This window comes from Telmatherina bonti (assembly GCF_933228915.1).
Source record: "Telmatherina bonti genome assembly, chromosome: 15".
Taxonomy (NCBI): Eukaryota; Metazoa; Chordata; class Actinopteri; order Atheriniformes; family Telmatherinidae; genus Telmatherina; species Telmatherina bonti.
The window spans coordinates 33,757,704-33,770,203 of NC_136613.1; the positions used below are offsets into that span (position 1 = coordinate 33,757,704).

Consider the following 12,500-nt stretch of genomic DNA (forward strand, 5'->3'; position numbering starts at 1 on the left):
TATGTTAGTAGACAGATTTTTCGGTTAAAGACAAACAAACTAGGAGCTAGAGCCTATGTCTAGCCTAGGAGAGGATGTGTGTGTGTGATAAGGTGTGTATGATCATGTGTATGTTCAGAAACGCTAATGCTTTTAACTTGAGCGTGTGATGGTTTTAACTATTTATCACCTAGTTAGCTAACTAGCTATATGCTGAGCTAGCTAGTTAGTTAACTAGCTATAGATAGATTCTGACATAGACATCATATATACATAGATGCCGTATTGTATCACGCTGCCTACAAGCTGACGTCTCATCGCACCGCCATCTTGGATGGGTCTCCCATGCGCCTCCAATGCATTTATCTGTAAGGTGTAGGTCCAACCACTCACAGTTTAATTTGTTACAAAGGACAGATATATTGTTATGATACTTATCATTGTAAAATATTAAAAAAACAATGTGCTTTTATGCTAAAATATCTTTTATATGCTATTTAAGACATAATGTAGCTACAATATAAGTAAACGTATAAATGAATTCCATACGAACATGTTTGATTGTTCATTGATGCATTTGGATTTGCCTATCTATTTTTCATCTGGTCAAATTAATTATTATTCAACCTCATGAAACGTAATTCCACACCATCTGCTTTCAGTATTTCGCCGGTTATTGCAACCGTACAGAAAACAAATAAAGACAAACAAATAAAGCCGGTAAAAACATAACCTCCTAGGCGGAAGTAATTATGCTACCATGTAAAACTCTCTTTGTGAAACATCAAGATCATATTTTTCCATAAACACCTCATAGGAGTAAAATTTACCATTTGCATTTAGTAGATTATTCATTGTGTTAACATTATTTATAAACCAGTTATGTAGAAAAGAGTTTTTGTTTGTGTGTAAAATATACGCGTTGTTCCACAGAAAACAGTTATGTGTTATGTTTGAGTGTTCTTCTAGGATCCAAACGCAGACACGGATCAAGATTCTGATTTGGATTTATTGGTTTTCTGCGTTGAGGAGGTAGTTAGCAGGTTGGCAGGTTGGCAGGCAGGCGGACAGGCAGGCAGGTTGACTGGCAGGCAAACAGGCAGTGAAGCGGGCAGGCAGGATCCTCACGAGGTGAATAACAATATGACAATGGCTGGATGACTGAGCTGGTCTTTTATCCTGCTGCCGCTGATTGCCTGATGAGAATCAGGTGAGGATTCCGTTGCTGGGAAACTGGACACTCCCACACAGCAGGGCAGGCACTATAACATTATGTGGGGAAACTACGTTGACTCTGCAGCAAGACTCGAAAGCGGAGACCCATCCAATATGGCGGCGACGCTGGTTCACTCTCCAGCGCTCAATGAGGCGTCTATGTATCTATTATGTCTATAGATTCTGAGCTCTCTGGTTTGTTAACCAGATGATGAGTTAGCGAACTAGCTAGATGATGAGGTAGCTAGTTAGTTAACTAGCTTTATGCTGAGCTAGCTAGTGAAATCTGAAGCTGTGATTTCATGTTGGGAAGAAAAGAGCTTTTATCCTGACAACCCGTCTAAACAAGCCATCCCTGTCTGGAAATGTGACCTGAGGAGTGTGTGATGTAGCTCCTGAGTTGTAGTTTCTCTGAACAATGATCACCAGTGGAGTTCATGTTCAGCAGAACAGACTGCTTCTACTTCATCATCATCTTAATTACTTAGCAAGCAGTGAAGGTTGACTCAGGTTTTCACATGCCTTCTTTGCATTTAGACTTGTTTTTTGTCAGATAAAAAATGATGAATAATGTGTGGTTGTTCATCTCTGGTTGTATTTACATTGTATGTCGTCCTGATTTAGAGCCCTTTGAATAGAAAAAACTATTTTCTTTCTTTTTAACTCAACTGCACATGATATAACATGATCTAAGATGTGTGTGGCGTTAAACCTACTTGACTTTACCAGGTCCCTGCCCATAACCTTTCGTCTCCAGCTTTCGATAGAAGTTCCTCAGTTTAGCCTCGAAATCTCGTTTATAGGGAGCAGGAGCTCGAGCGTTTGCTCGCTGGGTGCCTGACATATAGAGAAGACCAAATCAGACAGACAAAAATAAAAAGAAAACAGAAGCAGAAAAGTGGATCATGAATGTCCAGACACAAAGACAGACAAGTAAATATCAGGAAATCTGGGTGAAGCTTAAATGGGAGTATGCAGGTTAATCCTGGATTGGTTTTTATTTATCAGGTCGTTTTTATCAGGATGAGAAACACAGAAGAGAAACAGAGCAGAAATGTGAGTGTAGAAGCTACAGCATCTCCTACAATGGTGCTTCTGGCCTGCTGCAGACAACAAATCAGAATTATTCAGATTTCAATTGAATTATTAATATTTTGTAACGGGTTCTTTCTGCTCAGACATTTAAAAAGGCGCCATTTTTAGATATAAAGCTGTCAATCCTGATAAACTTTCTGCATAATATGAACTCCAGTTACTATTTCAGCTGACATCAACTCTGCAGGACCCCCTCAGGTCTGTCTGAGCCAAACCTTCCTGAACAACAAACTATTCTCCTTAAATAAGGTTTGGAACAGAAGATTAGAGAATTAATTTAGTGAAAAGCTTTGTGTTCTTTAATTTCTGCATAATCCTAATTCCAAAAGCTTTTATATCTATAAATCTATATCTAAAAATCTGATCAACCCATATTTTATTCTCAGTAGAACATAAACATCATATCTGATGTTGAAGACGTTTTACCATTAGTTTTGTATGAGCTTTTTTTTATTTGATGCCACTAATATTTCTGTAAAACGTAGCAAAAAAAAAAACAAAAGGTTTTTTTTTGGGTTTTTTTTTCAAAATAAAAGCGATTTTTGTAAGTTTTCACAATCAACTATTAAGATTAGCAGGTTCTTCCACTGAACAGTGTTTAGAGTTAAAGCTGCAGTTCTTGTAGAATCTCGCCAGCTGGAGGAGATTTTACCAGTAATGCGACTCATGGAAGGTAGCCATGTACTTTTATTTTGGGGTTTTCTATTGGATGCGGAAAATTTTCAAAGCCCTTCTTCCTCATCTCCTTTTCTAATTCATTGTAAAACTTTAAAATTTGCCATTTGCGCCATATCGCTGTTTTTATGAACTGGTCAAATGACCACCCACATCTCTTTTAAGGACATGTAAATGCAAAAAAAATGTTAATAAATAACTCAAAAATCCTCCAAATCGACCACGCTCAGTGTGTGATGTGATGTTTATGTTCTACTGGGAACAACATGCTGGTTGATGAAGTCTGGAAATGACTTGATTCTGTCTTATTTCCACTGATGCTTTGGCGGAATTGACTTGTTGTCTTTTATTTATTATTATTTGATTTATTTTATAAAGCAGCGCGTATGCAATGATCATACGTATCTAAATAATGACTTACTTTCACTGCATGTTGATGTTAAATACAACAAAGTGTTAAACGTTAAAAAGTCTTAAATGAGAAGTAAGAATGTGCAGAAAGTAAAAGGTAAAAACTTTACAGAGCTCTCTCTCCTGGGACTCTCCATATGAGCAACACGACAAACAAGAAAGAGTCTTTTCTAATAAAAGGTATGAATGTAATAAGAGTGTTTATATGTGCCGACAACACTGTTCCAGACAGACGAGACAAAGATTTACCAGGGGAGCTCTGAGGAGAAGAGAGGGAGTAACCTGGGTGGAGTAGCGGCGGCACGTACGACATCACTTCCTCCTCAAATAAGCTGCAGGAGAGAGAGGGGAAACAGGATGATGTGATCCCATTGGCTCGTCAGACTGTGAGAGCAGCTTAAACCAGTGTTTTTCAGCCTTTTTTAACTAAGGCACATTTTTTTCCCTGAGAAAAATCACAAACCCAATTTTTTTATGTTGTTAATAAAGTCATCTTGTCAAGCACCTTGAATAGAAATCAGATAAATACAAGAAGAAGGAATTTTATTATCTTTCTCTGGGGCCCGTTTGGATCATAGACTGTATATAAAAGATGGACGGAGTCTCCATGACGTCACCCGTAGGTTCCTGAAGAGCTGAATTGAAGCTCGGTGGGCGGTTCCTACCATCACCATCTTGGCAGGGGCATGCGTGTCGTCTCGCCCGAAAAATACAAATATGGGCAAAGAGGTGGAGCTGAGAGGGGGCTGTGAGCGTCATGGTGGATGATTGACATCTAGCGAACTCCGAGCTTTCTGTAGCTAAGAGCTAACCGAGCTAACCCGGAGATAACAGGAGCTAACCAGCTAACGGAGGTAAGCGGGCTAAAGCTAAGTCACGTTCGGCTAAAAAGAACAATTGGGCTACATTCTTCTGACTTGAAGCGGGAGATCGGGTACCTGTCAATCAAAAGGACACGCCCGTAATTATGCCAAATTTCGAGATTAAATTACTACTAAATGGAAGAGTTAGAAAAAAATTCACTCCCCCCACAGTTGTCATGAAGGTAAACCTGACCTATTAAACCTAAAATGGATTTTTTAACCAGGATGTAAACATGTTTATTTCTGCTGTAAACCTGTTTATTCCTGCTGTAAACATGTTTATTTCTGCTGTGAAGTTGGTCTTTTTAACATGGGAGTCTATGGGGATTTGCTTTGTTTTGCAGCGCCTAGTGGATGAAGGGGGAACTGCAGTTTTATGCACTTCCACATAGGCTTCACTTTTAATCGCCGGAGGTTGCCGCTTGGTTTGGATGAACACAGAGCTGCTTTTTAGACCAATCAGGTGAAGTTTCTCAGTGCACACCTGATGATCTCTGGTTGGAAAACTCTGGTTTAAACACAGAAAAGACGGACAGTCGTTGAAGCTGCACATCTGCAGGACTCACCTCAGCAGCATGACGAGGTCGGCATCGCTCGACAGACGAGCCAGCCCGTTGACTCCCTCGCTGCGAATGAACTGCACCTTCTCTCTGCAAACACACACACACACACGTCAGGGGCTAAACACACACAGTCCATAAGGATTAAAGGTGAAGTGTGTGTTCAGGGTGACTGATGACGACGGGAGCGGCGGTGCCGGAGGTGGAACAGGCTTTAAACCAGGACAGCGGGAGGGAAAAGAGTCAGAGGAAGACGTACTTCAGCGAGTGGTTCCTCGCCAGCTCGGGCTGCCTTTCCTGCAGGATTTCCAAGATGTTGGGTTGTCGTAGAAACGCAACTATCTTGTCGTTGTAGGCTGGAAGGAAAGAGAGGGTGAAACCAGAACCGTGCGTTATGTGTGTGTCGGACAACATGGCATGATAAGCGACTCACCCACAGGTACCACGTCATAGTACTGACTTCGGCTGGAGCCGCTGAAGGTGCTGGAGGGGCGCGGCATGACGGGCGGGTTGCTTTGGCGAGAGTCGTCCACCACCTGGGACAGAAGTAGACACTAAGGTTCAGGTCGCATCCTAGTTCTGAGACTGACCCAGCAGTCAGCAATCCCCCAGACCCACCTCCGCTCCCTGTCTGGACTTTGGGGGGGTTCTGGTTCCTACGTCTCATCCTTATTTACTCTGATATGAAACAAACCACCCCCCCTTCCAGCTCCTACGTGTCCGATGGGATAAAACTGCTCCGTGTGGAACCAGACACCTTCTCCACCTCCAGGTCAGACTTCCAGCAGTCCTTCCTGGTGAACCCTGCGGTCCGGTCCGGCTTGGTGACCCTCTCTGTAGTTCTGCTGCTGCAGGAAGCCGGTGCTGCGGGAATCTCCCATCATGCACTGCTCTGCTGTCTTCACTCCCCATGTAGACATATCCAACATTGTTGTCTCCTGCCTGGAGGGGTTCAGCCCTCTTTCCTGCTCTCTTCACACCAGCTGGACCAGGCAGAAGGGACATCCGTCCTCCTGGTGCTGGTGGAGACTTCCTTCCCGTTAAAAGAGAATTTCTCCTCTCTGCTGTCCCTCTGCAGCTCAGGATGGACATTAACTGATGGAGATCGACCCACGAGGGGAAATTTGTGGTGGGCTTTCACCCCAGCTGCAGCCATGAAGTGTTGGATCCAGTTCACAGGTTTTATCATCAAACATGTGGGTCCCAGTGGGTCCCAGTGGGTCCTGAGCTGTGTGGTTTTTCCTGTGAAGCGCTTTATGTGAACACAGAGTAGTAAGAAACAGGACGGATGTGCATCATATGATGGATGTTTCCGTCATTAACTGGCTGAATCGCAGTGAGACTGTAAAAGTGCTTCATAATCACTGTTAAAGCTGAAAACTTAAATAAGTTCATCCTAAAGAAGTGTTACGTAACTTTCTGACCTTAAAACTCCGCGTCCCAGACTCGTTTGATGACACAGTGACATCTATCACGTGCAGTTGGTACCCATCAGCATTCAGAGGCTGAGAAACCGACACGACACAACGTTTACATCCGGGACGCCATGTGGCGTTTCGCTTCACGGTGTAATGAGGAACTGGCTGTTATGAAGACGTAACGTCGCTGATTCAGCAAAGAAACGCAACAAGATTAAACAGGAGTCATGGTAAGATGGTCTTCTGCAGGCTGGAGAGAGCTGACAGGTCGGGTCGGATGCAGGATGGAGGCGGGGTTAGCCGTCGATGGGGGGGGGGGCGTGGTTAAAGCAATCCTTCCCTGTATGACGTGGTCAGCAGGGAGGAGGCTTGGTACGACTGGCTGAGAGATGTTAGAAACGTCGTTTCACAGTGAATCATTCAGTTTTCATAATGTTGCAGTGGGGAAGGGGGCCATGGAACACTCTGGGCCCAGGGACCTGTGCACTTTTAATCCGGCCCTGTCTGTACCATTTCACCATGTCAACGACCTTCATTCTTGTGTTTTTCAGACTTTAGAGCTGCTGCTGTGTTCGGGACCACTGGAAACCTTCCCGGTCCAGGTTTATCTGTCAGACAGAGGAGCTCATGAAGCAGGCGGTCTGGGACTCACCCCCCCAGTTGTTCTACAGAGCAGGGATCCCTCATCCAAGCCCTCGAGGACCGGTGGCCTGCAGGTTGTCCAAGCAGACGTAAGCAGAGCTTGTCTGACTGAGTCTGCTGTGTTCCAGCTGGGACACTCCTGCAGGACACCGGGCCTGGAGGACTCAGGATCCCTGCTATAGAGGCATCTGACTTCAAACTTCTGAAACTTTTAAAGCATTTTCGTCTTCAGACTGACATGTGAAACGGCTGCGTGGAGCCTTGAAGTGTAAAATGTTCTCACCTCCCCAGCGCTGTGGCTGCGCTGGCGGCTCAGATGCTGGCGATGGGCCAGCAGCCCGGTGGAGCGGGAACTCTGCAGGGGCAGCCGCGGGTCGATGAAGGTTGTTGAGCGACAGTTGTGATCCACAAAAAAAGGCTGAGGATTGAGACGCACCAACATGTCAGGATCGAGTCTACTCAGAAACCTCCGCGTGCACCATGATGACGATTTATAAAAAGCCTAAAAAACCGGCTGCATGACGGACCGGAGATTATAATCACTGGACACACATGAACATCAGGATCAGCGTACCTTCCCGGTGTGGTCGTGCTTCATCTCCCAGCCCCGCGGAAGCTCCAGCTGCTTGTTGGCGAACATGTTGAGGAAGGTGACGAGGTCACGGTTGTGCTGGTAGCGCTCAAAATGATGAGCATCTCGCCGCACCTTGCTGATCATGTGCTTCAGGCAGGTGTTGCTGGTAAACATGCGGTAGGCACTCTGAGCAGAGAGGACAGACAGGACACAGATGAGGCCTGAGAGCTCCAAGCAGTGGCGTTGGACAGAGCCAGAAGCTGACGGGACTGACGGGGTTTGAATGCAGCACGGTGAAGAAATCGGGGCTGCACAGGAACTTGGCGCTGGGCGACTGCAGCAGCAGGGAGAGGCGCGAGCGGCCGCTGGAGTGAGCAACAACACTCTCTCTACGGTACTCTGCAACAGATTCAGCACAATGTCAGACAGACACGAAGAGGGTCCCATAATCTGGTCTACATACATGTACTGAGACCCACCAGGGAGAGAGTGGGGCATCGGTTCACCCTCCGGTTCAGGAAGCAGGTCGGCGGAGCTTTCCTCGGAACGATCACTGTTGGTTATCGTCCTTCTGATGCTCTGATATCTGTTGTCAGCATGAAGGAAAGACAATCAGGCACATTCTTGAGGTATAATAAACCCTAAAAGCCAGATTTCTTATGGATCTCTCCACCTGAAAGGCGCTGCCTGACTAAAATGGTCCTTTTATTTTCATTCATGTTCCTGACCTGTTGCCAGGTAACATAACTGTCCATCACGGCTTATAATGTGGATTTCAGGCTGAACTGTGTTTACAGTGATGTCTGGAAGTCTTCCTGAGTCCATGCAGTGGTTTCCAGTAGAGACTCATGTCTGCCTGAGGATCCAGTTTGACCTTTGTCCCGACATACAGAGATTCCTCCTGATTCTCTAAAACGTTTCCTGACTGTGGTGGGATCTTTGAGTCTTAACATTTTCTCACTGAGGAACATTTTTCTGAAATTGCTGGTTGGTCTCAGACTGGTGGACCTCTGAGAGACTCTGCCTCTCTGAAATGCTCCTTTTACACGCAGTCATGTTGCTGACGCGTTGCCTGGTTAGTTGTCACATCCTCCTCCAGCTGTTTTAAATGTCTACCAGGTACTTCTGCAGCCTTTTGTTGCTCCTGTTCCAAATCTTTCCAGCATCACATTGAGCTCAAATCCCACATTAAAGGTAAAATCTCCCAGTTTTAATGTCTAACAAGTTCTTCTAGGAATAAAATCTGAGTTTATGGGGTTTATAAATCATTGCATTCTCGTTTTATTTACATTTTATACAGCATCTCAATAATTTTGGAGTTATAGTAAAAGATTAAGATGGAGTCTTTTTGAGTGAAGAGAGCGAATCGTCCTCTGAGCTTCATTTAATAAAAGTTATGTAAGTTTCAACACAAAGAGGCAACCTCCGGCTCTTTTCACTTAAAAAAGAGAACACAGACATGTCTCTGGACGCAGCTTTCATCAAGCAACGCTTTAGTTTTGCCTCTTTGTCTACGATAGCGACAGAGTTTAGTGAAGTCTACATAAATTCCTCCACAGAACACTGAGGCTGCTGATCCATGATGGTGGCTCCTCTCCAAGCCTACCTGCGGTTGAGCTGCTCCATCTGCTGAATGGAGTTGGAGCGGGTCAGGCCCTGTGGGGCAGGAGGTCCTGTGGGACGCTGCCACGTGGTGGTCCTGTTCACGTGGTCCACAAAGAAGATCCTCCCGTGACTGTCAATCCTGGCCTCCCAGTCTGAGAGGCAATTAGTAACAACAGATACAAAGTAGGTGTTCAATGCCTCGAGGGCTCCGAGCCGCAGAAAGTAATGTTGAAGATGGCGTGGAATGAACGGCACGGTGTCAGACATCCATTTCTGCTCTGAAACAAGCCAGATTTTTATTTCACTGTCTGCGTTAAAGCCTGTTTGCTTCCTGCTTTGTAGCCGTCTGCAGTTTATTTCTGCAGATTCACATTATAGAGCAGGAAACAGAAGCAAAATGATCACAGCTGATCAGAACGCATGAGCAAGCCCTTTGATCCATTTCATTAGTTCATTGTTCATTAGTCAAAGTAAAAAAAACGGGATGGATGGAATAAAAATAGCAGCAAAAAGGAGAAATATTAAATCCTGATGGCGTGACAGGAATGTGTGTTGATGGAAATGATGCTGCTCGGGGCGTGCAGGCAGAAACCGCCGGAAGCGGAGCTGCTTCCTGGACTCAGCTTTGTGTTGTGCATGGATAAGACGGAGAACAACGATGTATTTAATGAATGCCATGAAGTTTGTGATGAAGTTGTTCCTGTCACTTCTGCCAGTTACAGTTTTGGAGTTATTTATTTACATTGGAGATTTTGTGGTTTAATTACTGAATATGAGAGGAAAATGTTTTCATTTTGTCAGGACTGCTTTAACTTGATCATTTATCAGTTTGGTTTTGCTTTTTTATGCTGTTGTTGTTTTTTTTGGTTTGGCGTTTAAACCCAAAGTGGACCAGGAAAATCCCCCCCACACCATCAACAGCCTGTGGATCCTGACGGCAGGATGGATCCATGTTGTCATGATGTTTCCAGCAGATTCTGATCCTACCATGTGAATGTGGAGCTGAACTGGAGACTCATCAGACCAGCAACGTTTCTCCATCTTCTATTGTCCAGTTCTGGTGAGTCTGTGTGAATTGTAGCCTCAGTTTCCTGTTTTTAGGAGATCAGTGTCTGAAATCCTCAGACCAAAAACCATGTCGCGTTTAAAGTCCCTCAAATCTCCTTTCTTCCTCATCCTGATGCTCAGCTTGAACTTTATCCACGTGATCATGTTTACATGTTTAAGTGCACTGAGTTGCTGTCATGTGATTGGCTCATTAGAGATTTGTGTAATCAGAAGCGACTGATCGTATGGATCGGACACAAACGTTAAGAAAACTGCTCATTTACAAACGTTTTGGAGATTTAACCAAAGCAAAAAGCAGCTCGTTCAGTCCACAGCCATCATTAACACGTCTCCCGGCGTTCCTCTGCTCCGAGAAAACACTGGTTTCATTATCACACCATGATTATTTAAATTACACGAAGCCTGAAAGCGATCAAGGAGAAAGTCTACGTCTTTTCCTACACATCATGCACCGTGGGAAAGATCTGGGCTTTATCCTTCATCTGTTTCCTTTCTGAGTCAAGCCGTCCATGAGGTCTGGATGCGAAGCTCTGTGATCATCTGGGCTGCAGATTAAGAAGGTTTTGTGTTTGTTTTGTTTGTTTGTTTGTTTGTTTGTTGGGGTCACTCACGCACATAAGAAAACAAAGTATGCAGCAACACACACCCACACTGCACGATAAGCCAACAAAAGGGTGCATGCAGACACACACACTCACTGGGAGGCAGAGGCTCGTCCACTCGCTGGTATCGATGGATGTCATGGCGCACGGAGGGCAGCGAGCGTACAGGGTGGCCGTTGACGTGAGCTCCTGACCAAAGAAGTTGAAATGTTTTTAAACTGAGTGAAAAGTTCAGTTTGTCCGTCTTTTTTTTTTTTTTTTTTTAACAAACTGGAACAACTTACCTTCCTCTCTGTCTGTTTCCGTGGCAACGTGCTCTGAATCAGCAGAGGTCGCCTCTTCGCGTGCCTTCGTTTCCTCCCCTTCCTGCTCTTCATCCCTTCCTCCTGCCGCCTGCAGACTCAGCCTCCTCATGCTGATCTCCTCCACCTCGTCTTGCTCGCTGTCAGGCGCCGCCTCTCCTGCAGCCTGAGCGGCTACAGCCTGCCCGCCGCCTTCATCGTCTACCGTCTGACCTGTTGGTGGGGTGCCGGACTCTACGTCCCCCCCTGGATCTATCACCGTCTCTGCTCCGTCCTCTGCTTCCTGCACCACATAACAGACAAACAGAACCATGTATGCACTTCCACGTCACCTGTTCCACCTGTTCCAACAATGGCCGACAACATCAAGCAGAGTTTGCTCTGTTACCAAGGCAACAGAAGAGAGTGTGAATCAATGTAAATATTTATCAGTGTGGGTGTAACAGCTTCAAAGGAATCAATCAGAAGGTTTCAGAAAGAAAAATGAAACTAATCTGTTGGAAACAAATGAAGAGGAGCCACTGCTACTGGAACAATGATGTCCAATAAGAGATTCATCGTTCATTACCTTACAGTCGCCGTCCAGCGACACGAACCACGGTCCTTCTCCCCAAGTCGGCTTCTCTAACCACAAGGCTAACACTCCTACGTAGGGTATGATGAATATCCATCCATCCATCCATCCCTCCATCCCTCCAGCCAGCCAGCCATCCATCCGTCCATCCATCCATCCATCCATCCAGCCATCCATCCATCCATCCAGCCATCCATCCATCCATCCATCCCTCCATCCATCCATCCATCCATCCAGCCAGCCAGCCAGCCATCCATCCATCCATCCAGCCATCCATCCATCCATCCATCCATCCAGCCATCCATCCATCCATCCATCCATCCAGCCATCCATCCATCCATCCATCCATCCAGCCAGCCATCCATCCATCCATCCAGCCATCCATTCATCCATCCATCCATCCATCCATCCATCCAGCCAGCCATCCATCCATCCATCCATCCATCCATCCATCCATCCAGCCAGCCATCCATCCTTCCATCCATCCATCCAACCATTAATTCATCCATCCATCCATCCCTCCATCCATCCATCCATCCAGCCATCCATCCAGCCATCCATCCATCCATCCATCCATCCATCCATCCATCCATTAATTCATCCATCCATCCATCCATCCAACCATTAATTCATTCATCCATCCATCCAGCCATCCATCCATCCATCCATCCATCCAACCATTAATTCATTCATCCATCTATACATCCAACCATTAATTCATCCATCCATCCATCCATCCATCCATCCATCCATCCAGCCAGCCAGCCATCCAGCGAACCAGTATGTCCAGGTTCTTCAACTGGGTCTCCTCCCAGTGAGGGAGGTGTCCAGGTGGCACCCTGACCAGATGAGCCTAACATCTGGCTCCTCTGGATGTGGAGGAACAGCGGGTTGATTTCGAGCCGTTAGATGACCGA

The 12,500-nt window shown here is 45.6% G+C and overlaps 1 protein-coding gene across 1 annotated transcript in view; it reads right to left on the reverse strand.

Annotated features, from left to right (window-relative positions):
* Positions 1–12,500, reverse strand: part of hecw2a (HECT, C2 and WW domain containing E3 ubiquitin protein ligase 2a) — a gene marked incomplete at both ends in the record, with an annotated part of 45,592 nt that overhangs the window by 17,456 nt on the left and 15,636 nt on the right. The window contains 12 exons of the mRNA XM_079254794.1: positions 1,911–2,031; positions 3,625–3,707; positions 4,805–4,888; positions 5,058–5,154; positions 5,232–5,334; positions 7,142–7,276; positions 7,433–7,618; positions 7,707–7,831; positions 7,912–8,018; positions 9,039–9,189; positions 10,804–10,896; positions 10,992–11,292. Of these exons, the coding sequence (XP_079110920.1) occupies positions 1,911–2,031; positions 3,625–3,707; positions 4,805–4,888; positions 5,058–5,154; positions 5,232–5,334; positions 7,142–7,276; positions 7,433–7,618; positions 7,707–7,831; positions 7,912–8,018; positions 9,039–9,189; positions 10,804–10,896; positions 10,992–11,292 (1,586 nt within the window). The remainder of the gene's footprint in view (positions 1–1,910; positions 2,032–3,624; positions 3,708–4,804; positions 4,889–5,057; positions 5,155–5,231; positions 5,335–7,141; positions 7,277–7,432; positions 7,619–7,706; positions 7,832–7,911; positions 8,019–9,038; positions 9,190–10,803; positions 10,897–10,991; positions 11,293–12,500) is intronic.